This window comes from Xiphias gladius, chromosome 1 (genome assembly GCF_016859285.1).
Source record: "Xiphias gladius isolate SHS-SW01 ecotype Sanya breed wild chromosome 1, ASM1685928v1, whole genome shotgun sequence".
NCBI classification, from domain to species: Eukaryota; Metazoa; Chordata; class Actinopteri; order Istiophoriformes; family Xiphiidae; genus Xiphias; species Xiphias gladius.
Genome location: NC_053400.1, coordinates 14902028 through 14928878, shown reverse-complemented (window position 1 = coordinate 14928878; position 26851 = coordinate 14902028). Strand labels below are relative to the sequence as shown.

The window sequence follows — 26851 nt, the reverse complement described above, 5'->3', positions numbered from 1 at the left end:
AGCAGCAGCAGCAGCAGGGGAGTGCAGGCCTGCTGACAGCGGTAGCAACGACACTGGCTGTTCGTCGGTGACACTTCGTTACCGTCATTACAACATCCACGGCAAGGTGCCTGATGCCCGAGCTTCTACCGTTCAGACGACATTTTCAGCCGTAAGCGTCGTTTAACTGTTCTGTCAAGTATGAGTTGTAAAGGTCTGGCGACATCAAAGCGCGTCGCACGTACGTAAAGCGAGCGAAGGTGTATATTTATAAGGTTTTCTCCGCGGTGTGGTGCCCAGATGTGTACTGTACTCGGCTAGCTCACGTTAGCTAGCAACAGCAACATACTGTTACGTTAACACGAACTAGTTTGTCGCCGTAGCTTCACGGTTAGGTACTGATAGTCAGATAGCGTTGGTTTGACATTAACCAGCTAGTTATTAGCTTAGCTCTGCTCAGACGTTTTATTGCAATTTTGACGAAATAGTTCAAGCTTGTAAAGAAGCTTAATGTTAAAAGAGCGCTCTGCTTGAACCGTTGCGGTACCAAGCTAATCTTCTCTAAAGTATGCTTTTTTTTTTAAAAAAAAAACTACAGTTAAGCTAATTAGCTTTTTATTAAAACATCAAATCTAGCTCGGTTAATGAGACAACTGACGTTACTAACCAGTTAACGGAATCGTTGTCAGTTATTTGACAGGAGAAATGACTGCGGTTACTGCCTGTCATTTGCCTGGGTTTTGACTTAGAGTGGATAGCTTATCGAACATTAGGTAACATATATATATATATATATATATATATATATATATATATACACACACACACACACACACACACACACACACACATACATACATACATAACGTTAAGTCAAACTTTCCAAGCCACTACACACTGGTACTATAGCTGGAGACTTTCATACCTGAACTGATGATCAGCCAACACCAGTGCCCACGTCTTTGAATTGCACTAAACTGAAACTACTGCAATTATTTTACATTTTATCGTGATTTTAGGTCATTTATACAAAATGTTGTCTTAAGCTATTTTCTTGTCGGTCTGTGACTCTGCTGTCTGTCTCAAGTCTTAGTGGCCTCTCACAGGACAGGGTCTGTTTCTTCAGCCTTTGTGTTTGTCCTTCTGTCTGAATTTCCTTTTCCGTTTGTCCCCTCTCCTGTCTTTCATTATTCATGGTCTCCTGTGGAGTAGGGCACAGACAAAAAGAGGAGAGGATGGATTGCTGTGTGGACAGATGGCTCTGTGGGAGAGGGAAGTTAATCTGTAGTTTAAAAAAAAAAAAACCTTCTACAAAGCATAATAAAGTTGTCTGACAGGTACAGTAACATCTGTGTGTGTGTGTGTGTGTGCGTAATCTGGAAGTTGTTGTTGCCTAAGCCTTAATGTCAGGGTTGTTTGTCCTGGTCTGGGATATTTTCCAGAGAAACATTCAGAGCTTGGAGTAATTAGACTCCAAAACAGTGTCTGACTATTTGGTTCTGTTTGGATCTCAAAGCCATGTTAATATCTGGGAAAGCAGACTTTGCTCTCCAGTGGGGTATAGCATGTATCCAGAAGGTGTTATTAAAATATATAAAGCTTTATGCAGCCTAAACACAAGATGATTACATCATCCCATAGGTCCTCACCTCCCTTTGGAGATGGCAGGTCTCAGGGCTGATTTATTCGTGGATTTGTCTCCCAAGGTAATTCTCCGGGACCATATTTTATGTAAAAATGTCCATAAGGCCTTTTATAATAAAATGGACACAAAGAACCAAAATTGTGCTCGGTGTGTTTGTCCTGGCTTTTTTTTTTTCTCTTAATGTTTGGTCAGAGTTTTAAACAGGGCAATACAGGGTTACAGGAGGAACAATTAGCTTAGTGCTGTGGGAAACCAGGACAGCCTTATTCCTCTGAGATAGGCTTTCATTAGCCTGGATGTGTTTGTTTGTGGAGGATTCAGATTTTACCATCTTGTGAAGTCAAAATATCACCAAAATCAGTAAAAAAGAAAAGTTTTGTATGTTAAATCTCTGTTGGCATAATATACAGTCCTGCATATTAAAGCCAGCAAACAAAGTCAGTATAATGTTTGAAGAGGAGTTCTTTGCATTTCACAAATGAGGGTATTATAAACTTCTTTTTAGATTATTTCCTTAGCTAACGATAGAATTTCTGTTGCATGTGTGTATGTTAAAAGTGGGTAGTTCTTTTCACTGCAGACTGGAATACTCAAAATTACATGCCCTTAATAATTGTTGTCTCACAGGTCTGAATGCAGACGGAATGTGTTTAAAGTGGATAGATCCAGAAATTGGTTGTGAGGGGTTGGCAGGTGGTACAAATGTCAGAGAGAAAGGTTAAGAAACTGGCAGCTGTCTCATTTGCAGGAGATGCCGTTCTTTATATTCATAACATGACAAAACAACCTTTACAGTTTAGCCAACTGTGAACCTTAAGAGTGGCAGTAAAATGAAAAAGCATTTTATTGCACAATACCGGTTCAAGCTGTACACCAATTTACCAGTTTTATACACCTGCACAGACTATGGCAAACAACAGCCCTGCAATAAATCCTGTCTTTTAGAATTAAATTTCCTTTGTCAGGGACGTGTTGTTTTAATTCTGTAATCATTTTTGAAGCCATAGTTTGTAGTGTTTGTTGTTTTGGATCACACTGTAAGAAATTGTCAGCGGGAGGGGTGGACAGTATATAATTTATTGTATTTCAATGTATATTGCCATGCATAACTTCGCCACTTGTCTTACTTTTTCTTTTCTATTCTGGGTTCACACTGATACTGCACTCGCCATGTCATAAATCCTCCTTGTAAGTGTCTTGCTGTCGTTCTCTCCCTTTTTGTCTGTCTTTCTCTCTGTACTTAATGTCTAATGTCTTAGTTGTTGTTTTATTGTAATCTCATTGAAATACTTTATATTTAAAACAAGAACACTGTGAAATTTTAAACCTAAATTCTTGACATATGTGTGGCCCTTTGAGCTTTAACCTTGTGGCCAAGTCAATGTTTTGCTGGTATTTCGATATACAGAGAAGTTACAGGGCACTAGTTGTAATCTTCTTCAGCCACAGTATAGAGTATTTAGCTCTTCAATGGTTTCTCACAGGTTTAGGACTTGTACAGAGTTTTCAGTTGTTTTTCTATAATATGCATTATCGGGTTTGTATCTGAAGAGTTAGCAAAAGTGTTCTGACGTCCTCAGAATGTCTAATCACCATGTGCACGAATACACTTGTTTGTGTGCATGTCCAAATATTCTACTGCAGGTCTAAGTGTTGGTAGGACTGTAGGGAAGGACATTTGTTTTATTTTCTTGAAGCCCAAGGGTTTGACAACTTGGGAATGATGCTAAACTTGTTTTGGGTCACTCCCCACTTCACTATCACTGTCGTCTCTGAGTGGAGTCTGACTAAATCTGCGTTTATTATACTTTCTGTCATTCATATCTGCCTGTCTTTTGTCTCAGGCTAAAAGAAGGGCTTGTCTAACAGGCAGCACTGACCTTCAGGCTGAAAGGTCAAACACTGTGAGGGTGGAGCCCAATGGATCATGGTGGTGAGTGTTTAAATTTCACTAAAGCATCACACAAAATATAAGCTCAACATGTTTAAGAACAGCAACCTCAAAACCACGATACAAATACTGATTGAAGTGAGTCACAGTGAAAATAAAGGCTGGGTGGGGTTTTTTATTATCTAGGTTGTGGTTGCTTTGTCTCAAGTTACAGCTGACAATCTGACCTTTAAATATGGAGTAAACTGAAATGGCAGTCATGCTGTGTAGAAATTCAGTTGTTCTTTTAGTTTCTTTATCAGTATTGTAATTTCAGCTCATTCTTTATTTTATACATCATGTTTTTTAATCTCCAGGTCAGTGTGAGAGGGAGGGCAGAGTAAAGTCGCAAGTTCCTGTAGGCGCGGTTAAACTCTGTGATAACCTACCCAACCCTGAACCTCTCACTGCCCAAACTCAAAACCTCAACGAGACAAACACGCTCACACAGAATCTTTCACAAAATGAAGAGGGGGGAGTGCACAGGCAAATCCAAAAAAACACTTTCAACAACAGTGGGAAGGATGGGCAGGAGGAACAGGGGAAGGAGGGATACACAGGAAGAACCCGAGAGGAGGATGAGGAAGAAGACATTGATGAGGTGATGAAAGAAGAAGACGATGAGGAGGAATCAGAGGAATCAAACGGTCTAATTCGATGCCAGTCTCCAGACACTCCTATGACAGATTCTTCGTATTCAGAAACTGGTAGGGAACATACACATTAACACATTGAAAGAGAAAATCATATAGAATATTCATATTATGTTATATGGACGTGTACTGTCACACAGTTTCGTTTCAAATTTTTGTTTCTCACCTTTTGTTTTAAGTAATAAGTTTTTTGGCCATTTTTGGGGTAGTAAAACACCACAACAAGCTGACCCAACACTTAAAACAGAATTTACATCTTAAGCAATTAGGCCACATTTGTGCAAATGAAAATCTACTGTACTTCCAACACTACAAACCAAGCAACAGTATACAAAGTAAATATAGGCCCTAAAAAATTAATATTATTATTTTTTTTTTTTACTGTGTAATGAAGTATATATCGTTTCAAACTTATTCTAAGTTAAACACCCAAAATTCTGATCTTCCAATCCAACAAATGCAGTATGCAAATAGTATACCTGGTAGTACAAGATTAGGCGTCTTTAACAATGGGAGACACTTTTTCATAAATATTGACTTCATATTAATCCAGCAACTTTGTTTTAAGATTCTTGCTCTTGATTTTTTTATGAAGTTATTAGCTTTCACTGATTCACTGTGACAGTTCAAGAAACGACAGTGTAGTGCAGGCTAGCACTGTGATCAGAGTAGGGCTTACTCACTGTTGTAATGCCTTTTGTGTGTTTTTAAGGGGCCAGAATTTTAGACTGAGGTCAGGCTGACTGGGAATTCTGATCACATAACTGAAAAAGAACACGTGACTGTAACACTATGTCAATGTTTTTGCAAAACCAAATCCAGCTGATAGAGCTCACATGGTCACACTTCTACTTTTGCAGACTTACACATGCGCTCACATGCACAAACACACACACAAAAACTTAGTAGTAAGAATAATAGAAGCTATTCTGAAAACGTTAGCTCAGCACCATTCCCATAGTAACATCTGTGTGTTAAGTGGGTTTGTGCCTTCAGACCTGATAGCAGTCAGTCAACGATGACCCAAACGAGACTGATATAAATGAGTGTGTGCGCGTCAATTAGTTTTTCTCACATCATACCCATGTGGACCAATGATTTGGCTTCTTCTTTGGATTATAAAGTTAATTTGATCTGATTAGACATTGGCTGTTCTCCATTCATTTTCAAAGAGTATTGATACCCTAATACACAGTGAGTGTTTTAACGGGGAACAAATATTTATAGCAAAGAGGCGAGCTCCTTTTGTTTGCTCCATTCTCTGTGGTTTCTAGAGCGTTGTTTCCACAAAAGATAATCACACATGTGTTAGCTTATAGCATTCTAACATCTAAATATTCATTTATTTTATTTTAAAGCCATTGTGTTGATTGTATTCACTGCTCAAATTTTAGTGAATTGGACTATCTTTTGACTTCTTTTCCTAAATCTAAATGTCAGTATTGTACTTGGGCAGTTTTACTCTAACAGTCCGTTATACACCTGTGTATAACTTCCATTATAGACCTTCTCAGGAATTTTAGACAGCTGTTTGTGAGTCATCTTGTTTCAGCAGGTTCACTTTGCTCTAGTCGTTCTCTATCTCTCCCATAAATTTTGCTGTTTGCACCTGTCTTTCTGTCTCTGTAGGCAGTCTGTTGGAGACTCCGTATCCTCTCAGCCCTGGGACCAGTCCAGAGCCTACATCCCCTGTCATCCCAGTGATCAGTCCAGAAACTGCATATCCCATCAGTTCAGTGGAATTTAGCCAGAGTGTTGTCAAAGTGGATTCTCGTATGTCCAACACTGGATCAGTTGCCTTTACCACAGGGCCTATAGATTCTACTACACTAACTGTAACCTCAGACGCAAGGCCCACCAGCCCAACTGGGCCCACACGTATCACAGAAGATACAGTCAGGATAGCAAAAAATACTGACTCCACCACAGAACATCTTACCTCATCTACAGAGCCCATCTTCAACCATGGACCTGCCAGTTCACATGCAGGACCTATCACCTCAACAACAGAGACATTTACAGTAACTGCTTGCACCACAAGGCTCAACTCTTCAGTTGTTTCTACTCTTATGAGTGCAACAACAGGACCCCTTGCCTCCAGCACAGGGCCTACAACTACTTGTACAGAATCCACTTCCACCACAGGACCTATAACCTCAAACTGGGAACACATTACTTCCATGCCAATGCCCACTGGTTTCTCAGTCTCCACCTGCGCCACTGGGCCTATTCCAAACCCTGCTCTGGTAGAGTCTCTTGAGCAGTTGGCAAAAAGGGGAGATGACACTCACTTTCCACATTACCTTCACCAGGTAACCTGTCTGTCTTACTTTTGGCATATGACAGATACTGCAAGCTTTGTGTGTATGTATGTATGTATGTATGTATGTATTTATTTATTTATTTCATGATTAAATGTAACGTGTTATATTTAAACTGGCCTGACTCAGTTAAAACAGGATTAAAGCAGGTTCCTGTTCTGCAGCACAGAAAGAAAGAATCACGTTACAATTAAAACAGAAACAATCAAAAGAAACTGCATAACAATTAAACATAGACAGCTACACAGACACTTAAGAGGAGGAGATTTAAGTGGAGAGAGTAAAATGGTATATATGAGTTGATTCAGTGGTTACAAGTGTGTCCTTCCATCAGGTGGTGTTTATATGCCTTTTATTTCTCTAAGGTAGTATGGAATCTCATTCCAGATTTTAGTATATATATGAAAAAATTATCTCTGGCCATAGTTGTTTTTGTTAGCCAGTTCTGGAATAAGTGCATGCAAAATTGATCTAGTGATGCGTTCCTATCTTGTGTTGTGTCTTGGAAGTAGAGCAGAAAGTATTGGGGTGAGTGAGGTACGTATTTGCTTTCAAGATGATTGTTTAATTGGTTAGACAATTTTATCCAATAATTTTGATCTTGTTGGGAGAATGGATATTGGCCTGTAATTCAAAACATGGGTTGGATCCCCAGATTTAAAAATGGGGATAATTTGAGCAGTTTTCTAGACAGAGGGAAAGATAGAAAGCTTGATACAGAGATTAATCAAATGGTGGTGAAGAGGCATAAAACTGTCAGCATGAGTCTTAAAGAATGGCATATTTAAGGATTAATAAGGATCAAACTCAGCATTTAACTGAGGAAGTTTTGAATGTGTATCACCACCAATTATGTCACTCACACATTTGAAGGCACTCTTCTCTTTAATGGTCTCTTAAAGTTGTTTCTTGGTGTCTTTCTGTCATTTTAGTCTCTTTAAACACTCTCTATCACACTAGTTATTAAAAATCTGTTTTCCACTCAACCACATAATCAGAATGGCACTTTGTACCCTAAGGCATGGGTGTCTTCGGCATTTGTGCACACAAACACAGACATGCGCATAAGCCACATGCACACCATATAAAAAACAAACACTCTCAGTCTTTCTCTGCTCATTTCTCTTACACACAGACCTGCATGACTGAACATGTAAGTTAAAAGGTGTGCTTATATTTCTGTCAATTTGATTTATAAATGTTTCTACGAGGCACACCTGAGCTATACTTACTTCCAGGCCAACAGGTGTGTGTGAGTGAAAAAGAGAGAGAGGAAGTGTAAGTATGTGGGGTGATTTTGTTTGTTTGTTTTTTTTTTGTGTTTGTTTTTACCATGACACCTACCTGAGCGTTTGCCTTTTCTTAACAAACCTTTTGGGAAATATTGTAGCTAATGCTTTCGCAATAAGGTCTGAACTACTGCATTATGGCATTGGCAGTGTGTGGGGAAAAGGTTTTACCCTCAATGGAACGGCACTTTTAGTGACTGTTGAAATTAATGCTTATCTGGCAATAGCGTTACAATTGAGTCAGCTTTATAATTTGGATGGCCGAAAAAAAGCACAGGAATGTTTTTGTTGCTTAAAACATGAGTTTGAAGCTTGTATTTGCTTGGCCCTTTTGGACTCCAATTGTAAATGTTCCTGCAGGGCACTCGTGGGCACGTCCACAGTCACTACATTGACAATGGAGACTATATTACACTAATTATATGCTCACCTGTAGGTAAATATTTCTATATAACAATAACAGCCAGGTTAAAAAACGGAATTGGATGGGAGTGTTACTATTTTTAGATTAAGATCTCTGTTTCAGGTATTATCTTGGATGAGTTTGAATCATGAATCATATAACTTAACAGGAATGGAGGTAGCTGGTAATAATAGTACAATAAGCTAATTTAGTTATTAATATAAACTGCAAACTAGTTTTAGTAAAGTGAGGCAAATGACTAGAGGTTTCGAGGCCAACGCCATTAGTTTAAAAACCAATGGCCGGTTAGAACCTACAGTGAAAGCCAGCAAGGAATGGACAAATTGTTCAAACTTCATTGAGGACATCTTAGGGTCTTTTTGAGGTTCAGAAAAATGGCAAAAATGTATGCATTACATGTAGGTTAATCAATCTTACTTATTATATCTAGCTTAAAAGTGTTTTAGGTAACAAAAATAATGTGCTGAAAACCACAAACATTATCATCAATATTAGAAGTAACGGGGAAAATACATATTCGTAAGTAAATGTATTTTTATTTTACAATTTTCATAGTGTTGGTTGTCACATTTTTGGAAAAAAAGTTCCTGAATCTTAAAATTGGACTGTGCTTTTTGTGGCTATGCGTTATCTGTGATGTAACAGTGTGTAACTATAGTCCAAAAAACACAGAAAAACAAATTTAAACCCTTTTTTCCCCCAACTTTACCTGAACCATGTCAGTACAGTTACCTAAAAGTCTTTCAGACCTCACATCACCCCTAGCTTCATTAGAAATGCGAGAACTGTTTGGGCCCTCCTTTCCCGTCTCTCTCTCTCTCTCTCGCTCTCTCTCTCTCTCTCTCTCTCACACACACACACACACACACACTTCTCTTGTTCTGTGATCAGCTGAGCTGCATGAAAGCAACACATGCTGAAGAGAGGTAGAGTGTCGACCACGGTCTTGTTTTTCTGTCTTGCTGTCTGTCTTTCTTTTCTCTCTCACTCTCTTTCAGTCAGTCTCTCCTAAATGCAATGGACTTGCTTACATGTTGTATTATGTTTCTTAGATTAGAATATGTTCTTCTGTTGTAGTTAATAATTATAGAAGTTACTGCAGCTGTAGCAGTATAGTTATTGTATTTCACCTCTGTATAGTTTGGTGTTTCGATGTTCTATATTGGTGTATTTTCTGCCTGTTTTCTTGTATTTGGTGAGATCCAATCTTTATTTGGCTGATCTTGTGTGCTGTTGAAGAGCCACTCTACATGAGGAATAGTTTCGGTCTGGTTGTAAACACTTCTTGAGCCACAGGTCCCCTGGTGGCTTCTGTGAAACAACTTATGTGATACAAATACACATGGTTTTCGATTAGAGATGATAAAAGCATGCATTATATTAAAGTTTATAATCTCTCTCTCTCTTTGCAGATTGCTGAGGCTTTTGTTCTTCACGAAGACTGTATCCTTATCCCCCTGTGAGTGTGTCTCTCTGTGTGTTGGGGGTGGGGGGCAGCTTTTCTTTTAATTTGTGCAAAGGGTGTCATGTGCTTATCTCCTGTGTGTCTACCTTGTTGCTTGCCTGCTTGTCCATACAGTGTTTTTCTTTTTCTTTGGCTACTTACTGCTAGTAAATGTTTTTTAATCTGTATTATTTCACACACTAGGCTGAGGAGCTGGAGGATTTTGAGCGAGTTGCAGTAAAGCAGATTACTTGATGCCTCACTGCCTTAACAGTTGAAGTGATTAAAAAGAAAAAAAAGAGGGAAAGTGGAAAAGAGAAGGGGATAAGAGAAAACGCTGAACAGAAGGAGAAGATGAAGCAAGTAAGCAACAGAGTAGATTTTAGTAGAATTACAAAAGGTAAAACAGAAAAAGCAATACTGTCTGAGCTGGCTTTTACGGAGGGAAGGTAGATACTCAGATTAAAACTCATATCTGCTTGTTGAAATGACAGGAATGAGAACTACAATATGTTTTGCCAAACAGTGCACTAGTCAGATGAGGAAAGATTGCAGCATTTAGAGTTGACTTATGAATAAACAGAAATTACTATAAGCACTCATATAAACAAAGCAGTTTACTGGAATGGTGTATTGTTTATTTTTTGACTCTTAATTCTCTTTTTGTAAAGAAAAATAATACTCTCTATTGAAAGGATTGTGTATAGCACTATATGCACAATGGGCGTGTAGTAGAGAATTTGGGGATAGGAAGACCCCTATTTTATTGAAATAAAATTAAGCCAACCATCTGAGCTTTTTTTTGTTGTAGAAGCTCAACATTAACCACACCTTTTGTTTTTAGATAGAAACGTTGTCACTGTACAATGCATGCATAATTTGCAGACACACCCACAAAACAAGACACTCTCACACAAATGCACTCAAACACGTAGACTTAATAAAGACAGAGGGAAGAAGAAAGGCAGGAGAGCAAGTATGAGAAAGAAGTGGATATTTTGACGGGAGGTTTAATCAAAGGGAAGAGACACAGTGGGAGGGAAGAATTGAAAGAGTCAAAGAGAAGAGAAAAGCTAGCTTAGCTATGTCATACATGTATAGAGAACAAGTTAGTTAGCAAGAGGGCGAGAGCTTTGAGCCATTTCAAAGAGGGATTGTGTTTTGGCTGCTCATATCCATAAACATGAGGACTGCATCCTGGAGCGCCTCTCCCTCTATCTCATTTGGCTCACTAGATTTCCTCCAATCCTCCCTACTCTGTCTCCTTGTCCCCCCATTTTTTCAGTCTCACCTTTTTTTTCTCCCTGTACCTTTGTCAGCTGTAACAGTTGGTGATTAGAAAACCAAGAGAGTTGATGCAGTTTTGAAGCAAACTGTTATTTGTAGGGCCTATTAAGTATCGTGTGTGTGTGTGTGTGTGTGTGTGTGTGTGTGTTTAAGTGTTTATGTGTTTCTTAACATCTGGTGTTCAGACCAGCAAGCATTATTGTGCATCCAACTAGAGAGACTCTATCACCAGAGAGCATTGGACAACCTGAATACACTACAGGAGCACTGGGGTAACACACATGCATCACAGCACACATACATAAGATGCACACATGGACAAACGTAGTGTATACTATTGTCTATGTAACAAAATACTTTGTGTAATTTTCATAATATACATCTAACACGATAAATATTTATATTTAGTAGTAGTAGTATAAAACTACTCCACAGTATGACTGCAGTCTCTGTGTCTCCTCTATTGGATCCCAATAATACATATTTAATTTAGTGTCAGTGATCATATAAGGCAAATTCCATAAGGAAACATTTGGGATTATGGACCTCGATGCATTTATATTTGTATTGCTTACAGGGGAGCTCAGCACAGTTTTAACCATTCTCTTAACGGTTTGTATCTGTACGTGTCTCTCCATCTCTCTTAGAGAGTCAGTGTAAAAGGACTTCCTCTGACCTGGGAACCCAACATCTGGACAGTCTTAAACACATCTGCCAGACGCACAGTCGGTCAGTCTGCATGCATCTGTGTGTGTGTGTGTGTGTGTGTGTGTGTGTGTGTGTGTGTGTGTGTGTGTGTGTGTGTGTGTCTGTGAACTCTGTTGCATTTATTTCTCTTCCTTGTATTGTTTATATTTATTGTTATAAAAATCACTACATTTTTCTCAAAACATAAAATGGAAACTTGCAAAATGTGCTTTGTATTGTTCTGTTGAAGTCAAGTTGACCTTAAAATAGTTTGGGGGGTATTGTAATCCAAAATCAGTCCAACATTTTGGGAAATATGCTTGTTTACTGTCTTAACCAGTCAGACAAGTAAGTCAATAGCAATTTTATCGCAGAAATAAGTCTGAAAGGCTAGAAGAAGTGGAAATCAGTTAGCCTGCTTTCATCAAAATTCAAAAAGACATTGATCCAACAACTACTGTATGTCTAAGAAGATAAGTGTTTTATTTAATGGTCTGTCTTTTAAATTAGCAACCTAGTCACCCGTACATGCAGTACAGAGTTCACGGGTTGTGTTCAGAATTATGATAGTGTATAAATTTTGCAATTCCACTATGAGATGCTGCACACAGTTACTCCAGTTAGCAACTTGTGGTCAAGAATTCACAAACACTTAACTCTTTTTAACTCTACTCCTTTTATGACAAAAACAAAATGACAAAACAAATGAGATAAGTGTAAATAAGACTGCTTTGGATTTTTATGAGGGCGTATTTATTCACTTAAAACTAAGCTTGGTTATTTCCCTGACATTTTCTGTCTTTTTACTCATCCATGTAAGTGCAGCAAATTTGTCAAATGAAGCCCACCTTGGCAATTCTCAACATTTAATAGGAAATCCTCAGCGTATCATGCCTGCCAGACACACACTTTCACATCATACACGCCTGCACCTTCTTTATGCTCCCGGACAGGTGAAGTTTGTGCATCTGTGTGTTTATGTATCTGTTTGTATGTCTGTGAGCATGTATATCTTTGTGTGTGGCGAACGCTGCAGTGATAGTTAAAACATATGGCCCTTTGCTGCTGTTGCACTTTCAGACATTTGACCCATTACACTGCTAGGGTTTCACCTTGCTTAACTCATTCGCGCGCACACACACACAGACGCACCTTGTAATAGCCAGGGAAATGTGTTCGGGCTAATATTAGATTATTAGACATCTTCATTAACTAAAACCAAGAACAGGCCTTCAATATTCTCACCATCTCACTCTGTCTCTCTTTGTCTCTTCTGTTCATAGACCAAGGGCTAGAGATGCTGTGGTAAGACATTCATCATTCTTTTTGTGTGTGTGTGTGTGCGCTGTGTGTGTGTGTGTGTGTGTGTGTGTGTGTGAGACAGAAAGAGAATGTACATGCATGTACATATAAGATAAGGCAGAATGACTGTGTTTTGCATTTCAAGTGACTGATGTCATATTAACATGTTACATGTTATTAACATATCTATTTTAAGTATCCATGGTGTACATCTAATGTGTTAATGACCCCTCTTCGTGTTGTATAACTTACACATTACTAAACCGTGCAGTGTATATAAATGTTGTAGTGTATCCCTACAGATATTTATTTTTGTATTTGTGTGTACGTACAGTGTGGATCTCTGGACCTTTTGAGGCCTACATTTGAAGAAGGTGGTGCACTGCCTTCGTGTACCTCAGGTTAGTGAGTGGGTGACGGAGTAGGTGTATTCATGTCTGTGAGTGTGTCAGTGCTGTTGGTGATTTTGCATGTGTACTGGCCGGACCTCAGGTCCCGTTTATCTTATGAAATGTGTGGTAAAGTGATTAGTTATACTGTAATTAATATGCAATTTGTAGTAGTATTGTAGTATTGGCATGCAAAACCGCTGTTATGTTGACGAGAGCTCTTATTGAAATCCTGAGAATTTCAATCTTTGGACAATTTGTATGTTCTAAGTGAACTGTTTTATTAATCAGATATTAGGACTGGGATAGTTTCATGGTAGTTTTATTTCATACGGTGTGTATGTGTGTTGCAAAAGGCCCCACATTTGGTATTTTGGTAAATGATGAACCAAAGGGGAGTAGAGGCAGTATAAGGTGTGAATTACACGCGCAAATGCACAGAGAGACGGTATAGTGCGGATTAGTTTTACATGCACAACTGTGGCTACTCTCAAACACAAAAACACACACACACACACACACACACACACACACACACACACACACACACACACACACACAGAGGAATGTGATGGACTGTAAGTGAAAGGATTTTGTTATCAGATCCAAAACAACGTGCTTAATGTACCTTTTGCTCACTTGTCATGCTGCTCTTCAGTACTTACTTAAGGGTCAATGCAATCAACAGTCTCACTGAAAGACAGAATGAACATGGTCTGTCAACACAAGAGCACAAACTGCTTTTACATGCCCCTGTATGTTCTTGGATTTTACTGACACTTTTGTGTTGCTTATATTGGACTTGTTTACTTTGCTGGCTTCTGCTATAGACATGCCATATACCGTATTTTTTGCACATAGCACATAGCAATTGTGGCGTCCTGCTCTTGACTCAAGCTTGAAGAAGATTTTTTTATGCACAGGAGAGAATGGGTTTTTTTCCCCAGTTGTTAGTTTGTATTTTAGGAAAAACACTTCTTCATACTCAAGTTTCAGGCAATGGTTACATGGAAAATCAGATGTAAGCAGTTCCCATTGCATTGTACACTGTGAGTGTAACTGTGTTGAAAAGATGTATTTTTAAAGTTTTATGTCTGTCTGTTGAAGACCGCTTCGGCCCTTGTGTGTGTATTTGAGAGCAGTTCTCCCTGCCTGTAGTGAGGAAATCACTGTCAGTGTAGAGCATTTATTATGACTCTTGTGACATAAAGTAGGAAAGCAAGGCCAATGTGGACTATCGCTTCACTTTTATTACACTGTACCAAAACAGAGGAGAGGATTTTGCTTTTGTCTTATGGACAGCTGTTTTATTCATCATGTCTTTATATTCTGCTTATATATATTTTCTCCTCTATATCCCCCTTACTATCTCCCTCTGTTACTACCACGCTCCACCCACACCAAAACCTCTTCTCCTTCTCTACTCTCTATTTCTCTTTTTCATCCAGCCCATCACGTGGAGGGAGGGATCGAGCAGAGAGCCAGAGACTCCTCCCATTCTGAGAGCAGTGATCCAGTCCAACCCTCCATTAATTTGGCGGATAGGCCCAATTCCCCTGAGATCTCAGAAAAGGACAGGGAAGACCCAAACAGGGAATCAGAGGGGAGGGAGGGTTTCCGTGGATCTCAGCTGACTGACAAGCAGGACAGCGACAGAGAGGGAGGCGAGGCAGAAGGAGCAGTAGGACACACCATTTCAGCCTTAGGAAATGGTCTGCACCCCTCTACAGCTGGAGAAATGGATCAGTCCAAGCCCGCAGAGCAGCAGGGAGGAGATTTAGGTCCACCAGAGAGACAGGAGGCAAAATGGGAAGAAGAGGAGAGTGACGTGGAGGAGGCAGCAGAGGCTTTGGAGATGGAAGATGAGGGAGAGGAAGAAGAGGAGGAGAAGCAGAAGGAAAGAGACTCTGCTTTTTGTCAGAAAGCTCTCCCAGTGGAGACTCTGGTCAGTGGGGCAGAGGTGGAGGTACAACAGCTGCACCAGGAAGCCCTAGCTAAGGAGAAACTACATGAGGAGACCCAGGTATATATCAGAATATGTTGGCTACTTAAGGTACTAAGAATTTAACTTTGAAATTTGAAATAAATTTACCAAATACATTTTTTTTAAAAAGTCAAAGTAAATATAGAAAAATACAGTAAACATTTTTAAGTAATGTGTCATTTACATTATCTATGAGTTCCTAGTTTGTTTGTTTTGGCAGTGATTTTACACTCTACTGTCCTGAATTCACTGTTTCCCCAGTACCAAGATCAATATCATATTTGTTTTCTTCTGCTGATGAGGTTTGTGTTGCTCATGGTTTCTTAAATCATGGTGGCTATTGAAGCTCATGCTAGCTACTCACTTCCTGTATTTATATTAATAAACCATTGCTGAAAATATAAATGTATGTATCACTTCCTCTGTTCAGATTACCACCTACCATCAGCAGTCTAATAGAGGGTAGAGCAACAAAATGCATTACTGTCTTAACAACTGTATATTAATATTTAAGATATAACAGCATTCCATTTTTATTGCAGGAGAGCGCTAAAACCTATCTGCACCAGAAGGCCCACCTTCCTCAGGAGGCTCATATAAAGCGGCTTGGGGAGGAAGAGGAGGAGGAGTACGAAATAGAGCAAGATGACATCATCAGAGAGGCTGTCTCACTGGATGACATGGCTAAACTCATCACTATAGAGGAGGTGAGAACAGTATCATGCTTTTCTGTGGATAAGTAAGGGAGAGTTTGGCAAGTTATGTTTCATGGATTTAATTTGTCGGGTATTTTGGGCCATTTGTAAATGCATTTGGATGAATGCTGATGTGAATGAATGTAGAGTTCGGATTATATGTACCCTATCCTGGCAAGATTTATTCAATTTTGTCTTCCTTTCAGCCTAAGAGTCTTAACGTGAACACTCTTGAACTCAACAAAATCAAATTGGTAGAACCACAAACACAGTTTAAAAATGCTCAATTCAAACTGGCGATTTAATGACCATTTTAAAGTTTCTGTCTGTTTGGATCTGCCCACCTAGACCCTTTATAATGGACAGCACAGTGGTCTGTTGAAGCAGACCCAATGATAATACCTAGCCATTTTTGTGAATCCCAGAGTATGGATTTGTTTTGCAGATATGGAAGGCCATGTGACATTTAACTCTCCCACTCTGAGAGAATTAGACTTTGAGAGAAAAGTAGGAGAACTGAAAGTTGTGCAGTGTGGCATGCACTTGCAGTGTCAGCATCTAGCAGGATTACGGTGTTGTTATTCTGATATAATTTCTTGAGTATGGATGGACACCTGTATTTGGTTTCATAACTGTGTCTGGTGTGTTGATTTTTAAAAGTATCTATTTTAGATTTATTTAGCTTTGATGGGTTTGTTACATTTCTTATTTTCATAGTTAAATCAAAATCTTATATGTGAAAGAGAAGAACAGGGAGAGACATAAATGAAAGAGAGATAGCTGCAGAGAGATGGCAGAGACAGAACGAGCTGAGGTACAGTTGTAACCAGAGAAGTGATCTGCTTTTCTTAAATATAGAGCAACAAGGAAATATTCTTTAAACAATGGTAGCTGTAATATGTGGAATCGGGGCAGCAGGTGGATGACTATATTATTACCACATAATGTAACGGTAAACAGAATTGTTGCTGAATGTGGTAGTCTGCCACCACTTGGCCAAATTTCATTTGTTATTATAAATTTTACTAAAACTTTTGCGCTGAGCCGAGGATCATCGAGGTCCAACGTGCATAACTTTTATCATAGGAAAGTGGAGCCTGGTATTGTTTGATAATCTGTTGGAGGGGACATTGATAGTAAGGTCTAAAGTTCAATACTGCTGATTGTGTAGTGTACTGACACCTGGTGGACATGGCTGGTGAGGTGCACCCTTAACATTAAAGATGAATAGATCAGATATTGAAATAGAACTTGTGTTTATGTTATTATGTCTATCTGTACTTCCTAACATCTCTTTGGCGTCTTTTTTTTTTTTGTTTGTTTGTTTTTATCTTTTGCTTTGCAGATGTCTCCTGCCTCCGGGCTGGTCTCCATATTGAAGAAGCGGAGTGTGTGTGTGGACGACATGAGTGTGTCTCCCAGTTCAGAGCCCCAGCCTGACAAACCCAGAGCCAAAAGACGCGTCCGCTTCAAAGTTCCTGACGACTATGAGCAGGGTGTGTGTGTGTTTATTGTCTACGATTCAGAGATACATATCTCTCCAATATACATGGAACTGGTGAACCTCCTCACTATTAACAAGCTTATTTGTGACAGTGGCAGGGTTAACCTGCACCAAATGTACAAATCCACTGTGACATTGTTCAAATAGTTGATGAGTTCTAAGTTCTCAAGTACTTATTTTTAATCTACTCCTGTGTAACTTCCATTTCGCTCCCTACATCTCTCCCTCTGTCTGTCTTTCACTGTAGACGTTGGCGGTGGGGACTCCTGCCTTCTTCTCTTCCTGCTTTGTCTGGTGACTGTAGTGATCAGTGTGGGGGGCACCGCCCTTTACTGTGCTCTGGGTGATGCCCAGTCCTCCGTCTGTCAGGACTTCTCCAGAAATGTAGACTTCTACATTGGCCACATACAGCGTGGGATGGCCCATATCCAACACTGGTTTACCCCCGGGTCATAGCAGCGAACAGTTTGTCAGCATGGTGGAGCCACTGGCCTTCATGTTAATAACTGTAGGTTCCAGCAGTTCCTGCTACTTCCTGCGACATTGTTTTCTGAGGTAATGGTGCCAGGCAGCTGCAACAGTCCCTGCCTTCATGTGGAGAAAGTGGCCATTATGCTGCCTAATAGGCTAAATGATTATATCAGATACAGTTGGCATTTGTAAGTGTGCTCTTTTGCATTTTTAATGCTCTGTGAATAAAATTCCAGAGTTCACTGAGACTGAAAGAGGCCAATGTTCCTTTACAACACTAGTTTGAAAGGAAAAGCAGAGCAGAAGAGGAAGAACTGACCTACCCCTCTCAACTCGGTCCAGATTAAATATGTAATAAATTCTCGAAATAAGTTTTAAAATTATGATGGGAGGAAAGTGTCTAATTGAATGAGCTGAGAGCTGTCTCCATAATCATGCTCAATGTCAGCCAGTGATACTTAAGTTTGTGGTAGGTAAATTAACCATTACTGACTCACACTGGACTCCAAGACTCGACTCAACTCTGTTGAGTGAGAGATATATATGTGTATATGTATGTATATGTATGTATATGTATATATATGTATATGTATGTATATGTATATATATATATATATATATATATATATATATATATATATGTATATATATGTATGTATATGTATATATATATATATGTATGTATATGTATATATATATATATATATATGTGTGTGTGTGTGTGTGTGTGTCTATATATATAATATAAAATATGTATAGTTTGTTAAATGGGGGGCACAGAGATGCTCTCTTGACACACACTGCACAAATGAGAAGTGGCCCAATGGGCATTTTACAAACTGCTGCAACCACTCGTGTTGCTTTTATTGTTGACTTTTTTAAATCACAAATGAAATTTTAAAATGAGCAAACAATTCTATGATCTTCTATTTGGAATGAAATCATCATGTCTTAATCATGTCTTAAACCTTTGAATGAATGTTTGGGGTTCATTGTTAAACGTTGTCATCTATGGGGCATTTATACAGTATATTGTCACAAAAAGATTGAACGGGTTATTTTGATATCTATCAAAACTGAGCTGCTAATGAACAACAGGCACATCAAATATGTCCCATGGGAGAAAGTTACACAATTTCATTGCATGTAACAATTGTGATGCTAAGTTATGCGTTGCATTTGCATTGAGCAGCTGCTGAAGAACTCTGTCAGCAGTACAGCTGTACTCCATATGTACTTTCCCCCTGCACACATTTGACTTGAGTGTCCTGCAGATGCCCTTTTCTGTGTAACTACCAACAATGGAAAAGCAGCGAGGTGACATGGCTGCCACTGGAGACTAAAATTCTAAACCATTCGTTTATGGGTTTCAGTGAGGTAGTTTATCTTTGTGTAGCATATGCAACATGTACAGGAACGTGGTGCATCTCTGTATATATTGTCAGAAGAATGTTTAACATGTTGCATCTGAGACTGGTATGATTTTTGTTAAGATATTGCAATATTTCAACAGGCATTGTTCTGTTGGTGCTAGACTAAACACAGGCTTTACATGATTTGATCAGAAACAAACAACTGTTTTCAGGTTTAGTGTGAAAAGTACATGTCAGTGAACATTAGTTATGCACAAATCAGTTGAACAGAAAATACTCAACACTAGGTATGGAATATTTCAGTAAAAAATAAAACAAAACAAAACAAAAAAGACTGAATGACAGATGCACAAATGTTGGAAACAATAATTATTCAGTGTACTTCAGCAGTACAGCATTGATGTTTATGGGAACATTTGAAGCACTGTGTCAGTCCAGCTCTGTCTGCCTGTGAGTTTGTTGTTTTGTGGGAATTCTGGGCACTATCCTTAGTGTGTGACTGTCAGTGTTTTCATTGTCAAATTTGTTTTTTTCCAAAATCATTTTTTGCAACTCAGAAAGATCTTTTCCACCAACTGGTCTTTTTAAAGAGTCATCTCGACAACATTTGCCATTTTTGTTAAGCATATCTCTAATGTCTTTACATTTTCTGAAATTTGAGTCCTGTTAAAGAAAAAACTAACTTTCTTTGGCTGGAGAAGGGACTTCCTTATGAAACAGGAAAAGGTTTGGTCTGGAAAAAGGCTGAAACCTTGTCCATGAAACCAACCTTTTATTCTCACGTCAGTCCTTTAACTCTTATTTCTAGTAATTTGAAAGCAAATTTGAGGCCTAGTGGGGGCATTTTACTGCTTAATCTCACTTTTTTCCCAGGTAAACATCAATAGTTATGTTTTATTGCGACATATTGCAATGTTTGCTGTCCTGTGCATTATTTTTCCTTTCATGTGGTGTAGTAGTGGACGCCATAAAAAGTGCCCTAGAAAAACCACATATCTTACAAAGGTCTTAATGTCAGTAGGTAAAGAAAGAAAGGACAGATTCAAGTTTCTTACCTATGCATTTTAACAGATTAAGATAAAATAGTATTATCTTTCTCTATGTCACTCACAAAAACCTGAAAATCCATTTGAGATATGAGGTTTTCCCAGGACGTAAGGAACATTAGATTGAGTCTTGTTTTTATTTGCACATGTCTTCTGGCTGGTTCAGATGACTATCACACAGAAAACCTCTTATTTAATCTTTTAGATGATTTTAATTATTTATAATACCAAGGATGTCAACTGTAAGTGGTTAAGAAAAAAAAAATGGATCTTTTGTTTTCTTCGCTTAATTGTTTTCATCATACATTTTTCGTATCTTATATCGCCATTGTTCTTAAGGAGGCTTTGACTGAGAATTGTGTTTCTTATTTTATAACCTAACTTTTCTGAATACCATCGTCTGGGTCATCAATATCTGTTGTTTATTTCCATTCACTTTCCCCTAACAGTTCCTGAAGATGATTTGAAACTGGTGGGGTTTTTTGACTACTGCTTTCAGTACTGTCTTCTTCACACAGATTATAAAAGGTTCATGTTTCTACCATCTCAATGCACAAGATATATTTTCATTTGTTTTTCACAATTGGTTTTTAACAGAACATTAGAAATGAATGAATGAAAATGTATGTGTGAATCAGTACTACGTACCACTGTTATCAACCTGGTGAAAGGCGTTTTATGAATTGTTTGATAAATTCTTCTCAGTTTGTTCATATAGATTGTTATAAGGGGATGAGTTTCTTTCCCTGTCATGTCTTCTGTTAAAGCCATTGAAAAAAAGTTGTTTGTGAGCCTCCATTCTGTCTCTACTGCAACGATACTGACCTGTGACCTCGTTCATACAGTTATAAGGTAATGGGCCAAACTTTGTATTTATACATTTTGAAGCTGATGTGAAAACTTTCCCAGTTTCACTGTGTAGAGATTAAAATGTACTGGTTCAGGTTGTGTGTAAGACACACTATGGATGTGATTGTCTCAGTCATGCAGCAATACATTTAGTTACATAAATTTAAAAGGAAAAAAAAACACCTCTTGTGTTTTAAACAGTAGCCCAGTTGATGTGTTTTGATGATTTTAGGGGTTTTCAAGTTTGAGTTTCAAAGAAAAATCCCCTCTGGTGCACAGACACATTACACATCCAAAGCAACGTGGAGGACATAATGAATAGACTAAAACTTACAAGGGCTAAGGTCACAAACTTTTATATGTATAGTCATTTTTTAAAAAGTCCCCCAGTACATTGCCATGTATTTCTACTGTAGAATAAGTCTGGCTTCTCTGACATAAAATGCATGTTTGAATTTGCTGGAAAATAAGCCTGCCTGATATAAAACATTTAGATTTGACACATTTATCAAGTGAAATATAAACCAAGCGTTTGATGCTAGTTACCTACTTAGGACTTCATACAGTAGTTTACTATTGGCCATCAAGGATTGCAATTGCTATTATGGTAACTGCCTCAAGAAAATATTTCCTTAAAATGTACTGTTTATATTGACTGAAGTAAAGTCTTTGGGTTGAGAGGTTTTTATGGGTTGGGGATACTACAGTATTTGGAAGCTCCATCAAAGCCCATAAACCTGTCTGTTTCAAATTTCAGATATCAGTCGGTTTTATGAAAAAAAAAAAATGCTTCTAGAGAAAGAATAGAAAAACTGGAGCTTCCTAAAAGCCCAAGCATCATTATTTTTAGTATCTGCCCCACTACATGGGGCACACACACACAAGAGGATCATTGCCGAAATGATCGAGCAGGGATCAAATGCCCAGTTCCCTGAAAACAACACAGGCTAAATTGAAATTACCTTGTGACATTAAACATCCAAACATTAGTTGCAATAGCTGTAGAGAGCAAAAACCACAGACACTTTTTCTAGCTACCCCCCTCTTAAGACAAAAAAACCTGCTCATTAATGGTAATGCCCAAGTTGTAGTTGTGTATTTAGAAGTCTCTTGATCTGAAACTTTGTTGGTGTGAATACTGTATGTTGGACTTAATTTTTATTTTCATATTGTTGTTGTTATTGTACTTTCATGGTATAGTTACAGAGGAGTTTTTTTCTATTTCTATTTTATTCAGCATTTTCTAATAGAAATACAACAGTAGGATTTTCATAAATGAAAAAAAATAAATAAATCAAAGCAAAATCATGTGTTGCATTTACAGCTGGGCACCTAAACTTTGAAACAATCTCACCTTATTAAAAAAGACTCTAGTAATGCACCAGTTGGGTATTTGTTCTTTTTTTCTTGCTTGCTTTTCACAGTTTAACGCCTTATAAAGAAGTTTGTGACTTTATTTTGTGAAGCAGTATTGAAACAAGTTTGTTCATCAACTCTCAGCCTGTATGGAACAGCTACTGTATAGTATACATGCCATTTTTGCCTCTTGTGTCCAACCCTGGACATGTGTTGTAGGATTAACGTTTTTACTGATGATGAAGCCAAGGGACTCCTAGGACTCCTAGGGGCAGGACTCAAGTCGTGTAAAGCTAGAAAAACCCTTCATCAATGAGAAGCAAAGACGAGAGGCAGGCTGAGGTTTGCAAAAGACCATAAGGATCGGACCATAGAGGACTGGAGTAAGGTCATCTTCTCTGATGAGTCCAATCTTCAGCTTTGCCCAACACCTGGTCGTCTAATGGTTAGACGGAGACCTGGGGAGGCCTACGAGCCACAGTGTCTTGCACCCACTGTGAAATTTGGTGGAGGATCGGTGATGATCTGGGGGTGCTTCAGCAAGGCTGGAATCGGGCAAATGACGCTTTGCGAAGGACGCATGAATCAAGCCACGTACAAGGTTATCCTGGAAGAAAACTTGCTTCCTTCGTCTCTGACAATGTTCCCCAACTCTGAGGATTGGTTGTTCCAGCAGGACAATACTCCATGCCACACAGCGAGGTCAATCAAGGTGTGGATGAAGGAGCACCAGATCGAGACCCTGTCATGGCCAGCCCAATCTCCAGACCTGAACCCCATTGAAAACATCTGGAATGTGATCAAGAGGAAGATGGATGGTCACAAGCCACCAAACAAAGCTGAGCTGCTTGAATTTTTGCGCCAGCAGTGGCATAAAGTCTCCCAAGAGCAATGTGAAAGACTGGTGGAGAACATGCCAAGACGCATGAAAGTTTCGATTGAAAATCAGGGTTATTCCACCAAATACTGATTTCTGAACTCTTCCTTAGTATAAACATTAGTATTGTGTTTTAAAAATGAATATGAACTTGTTTTCTTTGCATTATCTGAAGTCTGAAAACATCTTGTTATTTTGACCATTTGTCATTTTCTGCAAATAAATGCTCTAAGGGACAAAATTTTTATTTGGAATTTGGTAGAAATGTTGTCAGTAGTTTATAGAATAAAACAAAAATGTTCATTTTACTCAACCACATACCTATAAATAGTAAAATCAGAGAAACTGATAATTTTGCAACGACTTTTTTTTTTTCCCCCCCAGAGCTGTATACCGACAAGGGTCTGTACGTGGTTGTGACGCCATGACGCAGCCCGTGCGTTTACGGATGTAAACACTGCTCGGCTCACGTGGAGGGAAAACCGACTATGGCACCGAGGCTGGAGCGTTTTGTCAGCCCGGGAAAGGGTAACGGTCTACGGGCGACAGCCAGGATCGGGAGAGGAGAGCTGGTGTACTCCGCCGAGCCGCTGGCGTGCTGTGTGTCCAACAGACATGCTAGAGAAGTCTGCCACGGCTGCTTCACACGGTGAGATTGGCAGCGGGCCCCTTAAGATACGAACGAAGTAAACACAGTAGTTACATATTCTGTGCAGGCTGCAGCGACTTCAGGGGGTTTGCGGCTGATGTGGTGAATAAGGACTGTGTGTGTGTTCCGTGTCAGCACCCTGGAAAAGTAAATAAAATTCGAACCACAGCCACGTCGTTTGATATCTCCGCTCTCAGTTCTTTGTAATTTTTGCACGTCTATCATAGATTCTGTATACAGTTAATAGTATTAACGTGTTGGCATTGTGTATGTCTGTCGGTAGCTAAGGTGTTATACGCTTCTTAACTGTTAGCCACCCAAAATGCACAGCGGTAGCTGCAACTAAGTGCTCCAACCGGCCACTAGATGGCACCATGGCTCTTTCATGCTTTCGGAGGAGGCAAGCGGGCAGAAGTGGCACTTGATTACTAGGGGGTGTGCAGATAAGTTGGTATTTGACACTGTCAGCCGTGGAAAAATACTACAGTTGAATAAAAATCTCTCGGTAAAAACCTATTTAAATAAGATCATTTCACCTCACTGACCTCCAGTGTGAATGGTTACTCTTGCACAAACAGAGATGGAAGGCTTATTATGCAAAATAGGTAAATCGTGTCTCTTCTCGAAACTGAATGTTATTAGTATTCAGTGTATAAAGGGTCCCAGGGTCCCCCAACCAAGATTCAGATCATAATGTGGAGACAGTTGGGAAGAACTGCTGCTATGTCTAAGATAGCTTTTTATGTAGAAATGCTGGGTCCCAGGCCAGAACTACCAAGTTCACTGTGTGGCTGTTTGATTTCGGCAGTGTGATTAATTGTAACATACTTTGGTTATATGGAATCATGCACAACTATTTAAAACACAATATCAGCTGATATAGGCCTTAAGTTGAGCTCTGCTTTAGATTATTTTTATAGGATTTATCTTATTGTTTTAATATTATATCATTGTGTTAAGTAATTTTATTTGTCAGATATTTATTTATTTATTTGTCGTTATTTTTGTTACCAAGACAGTTGTTATGTTATCTATAAACAGTTTCCTAACTGATTTTTAATTAAGTTTACTATATCACAATATTGATTTTTATATAAAATTACATAATGCTGTGATAAAGGGTTTTATTCTTATTGCCGACTCTTATTATATAGACATTCTGGATGTAGTAGAAAGACAATGTGATTATTTGTCCTGTTTCATCTCATTTGCTTGTGATATTTGTCCAGCTGGATGCTTGATTGCATTGCTGCTTTCTCTACTGTAGCCAAACTCAATTCATCAGGCTAAAACGATGTATGTGAATTTAACGAGACTGCTGAGACCATTGTGCTGATTTCTGGTGCAGGGACTACAAGGTGAATGAAGGGTAAATTACTATGGGCAATATACAGTATGTATGTGAGCCTCTGTAGCAAATGGAGGGTGATTAATGAGATCAGTTGCTGCAGATAACCTCTGGGAGAATATAAAGACGTAGCTCTTGTCCAGCTTTTTATTTCTACATGAAGAGCATTTAGAGCATATGATCAGTTCGGCAACTGCGCACTCTTTAATATCTCCTGTTAGTTAATTGGCAAGGCTTATCCGTTTACGTCTTACACTGTGTGATTTCTTGCCATCTGGTGTGCCTTGTGTAGTACTGAACAAAAGATTAACGTGAGCTCAGTGGTTGAGATATATGGAGCACAGTATCTGATGGCTTACACTATCAGAGGTCCACACTATCAGGCAATATCTTTCCTTTGGTGGTGAAGATTCTGTCAATATGTTTTCATGTCGGACTCTGGGCTGCAGAGGATTTGATAGATTTGGCTAAATAGAAAACTCCTGGTCTGTACTTTAAAAGACATGAGAGAAACTAGAAATTAAAGACGATGGATGTTTAATTGAGAGAGTGATGGTGAGGATGCTGAAAGAAGGATTAACAATAAGTAAGCAGAGAGAGGGGGAGACGCAGATGTACTGTAAGGAGAGAAAAAAGCCAGGTGTCTGTGTGTGTCTTTGTGTGTGTTCTCGTACTGTACATATGGCGTATGCATGCATAAATAAATTAGTCATTTATCAAAAGTACCGAAAATTTTCTGGTTACAGCTTCTCAAATATGAGGGTTTCCATGTTTTTCTCAATTTAATTTAAGATATTTTATAACTAGGTCTAAAATAGGATATAACTCTGGCCTTTGATAAATTTACTCAGAGATTTGTAATTTTTTGACGTGGACTTTACCTTTTAATCATTTGAATAGAAATAATGTAAATAAGTGATAGTTGCTCTATTTATCACGGGGCTTCTGGAATGAATTTCTTTAATTAATGATTTCAGTAGCAGATATGATTTTGTGAATACCTTTGTGTATGTTGTCTAAGGATGGCTCATACTTTTATATTTACTGCATGTGTATGGACATGTGTTTTTGGGGTTTGGTGCATATACAGTATGTTGGAGCGGATTGTGTGCTGGGAAAATAAAAAACAATAACACATGAACACACTTGACTGATTTAGCACACAGCACAGTATCCAGACCTGTAAGGTCAGTCAGGTCCGTTGTAGAGAAACTGGGACGGATTCCTTCATTGAGTTTCTATTACATCACTGCTGGGCAAACAGCATATCTCTGCTAAAGCACAGGCTGTAGATATTAAACAGCATCCCAGTCAGTGATGAGTTTATGAAGCACTGAAGAGCATCCACT

The 26851-nt window shown here is 38.8% G+C and overlaps 2 protein-coding genes across 2 annotated transcripts in view; both read left to right on the top strand.

The window, feature by feature from the left end:
* Window positions 1–22: 22 nt before the first annotated feature.
* Window positions 23–18612, top strand: cnsta (consortin, connexin sorting protein a). Its single transcript, XM_040138113.1, has 13 exons — window positions 23–151; window positions 3469–3557; window positions 3872–4261; window positions 5837–6519; window positions 9654–9684; window positions 11158–11244; window positions 11620–11701; window positions 12943–12964; window positions 13296–13362; window positions 14799–15373; window positions 15877–16041; window positions 17375–17525; window positions 17781–18612. Exons 2-13 carry the CDS (start codon window positions 3545–3547, stop codon window positions 17987–17989), a joined length of 2475 nt encoding a protein of 824 aa, XP_039994047.1. The 5' UTR covers window positions 23–151; window positions 3469–3544; the 3' UTR covers window positions 17990–18612.
* Window positions 18613–23920: 5308 nt separating this feature from the next.
* Window positions 23921–26851, top strand: part of smyd3 (SET and MYND domain containing 3) — a 78566-nt gene continuing 75635 nt past the window's right edge. Inside the window, exon 1 of the mRNA XM_040129970.1 lies at window positions 23921–24154. Coding sequence (XP_039985904.1) covers window positions 23994–24154 — 161 coding nt within the window. The 5' untranslated portion in view covers window positions 23921–23993. The remainder of the gene's footprint in view (window positions 24155–26851) is intronic.

Excerpts from the sequence above, each read along its gene's own strand:
- cnsta (XM_040138113.1), top strand. Across the intron at positions 6,520-9,653 it reads TTCCACATTACCTTCACCAG|ATTGCTGAGGCTTTTGTTCT; the intron begins GTAACCTGTCTG and ends CTCTCTTTGCAG. Across the intron at positions 11,245-11,619 it reads TACACTACAGGAGCACTGGG|AGAGTCAGTGTAAAAGGACT; the intron begins GTAACACACATG and ends CATCTCTCTTAG.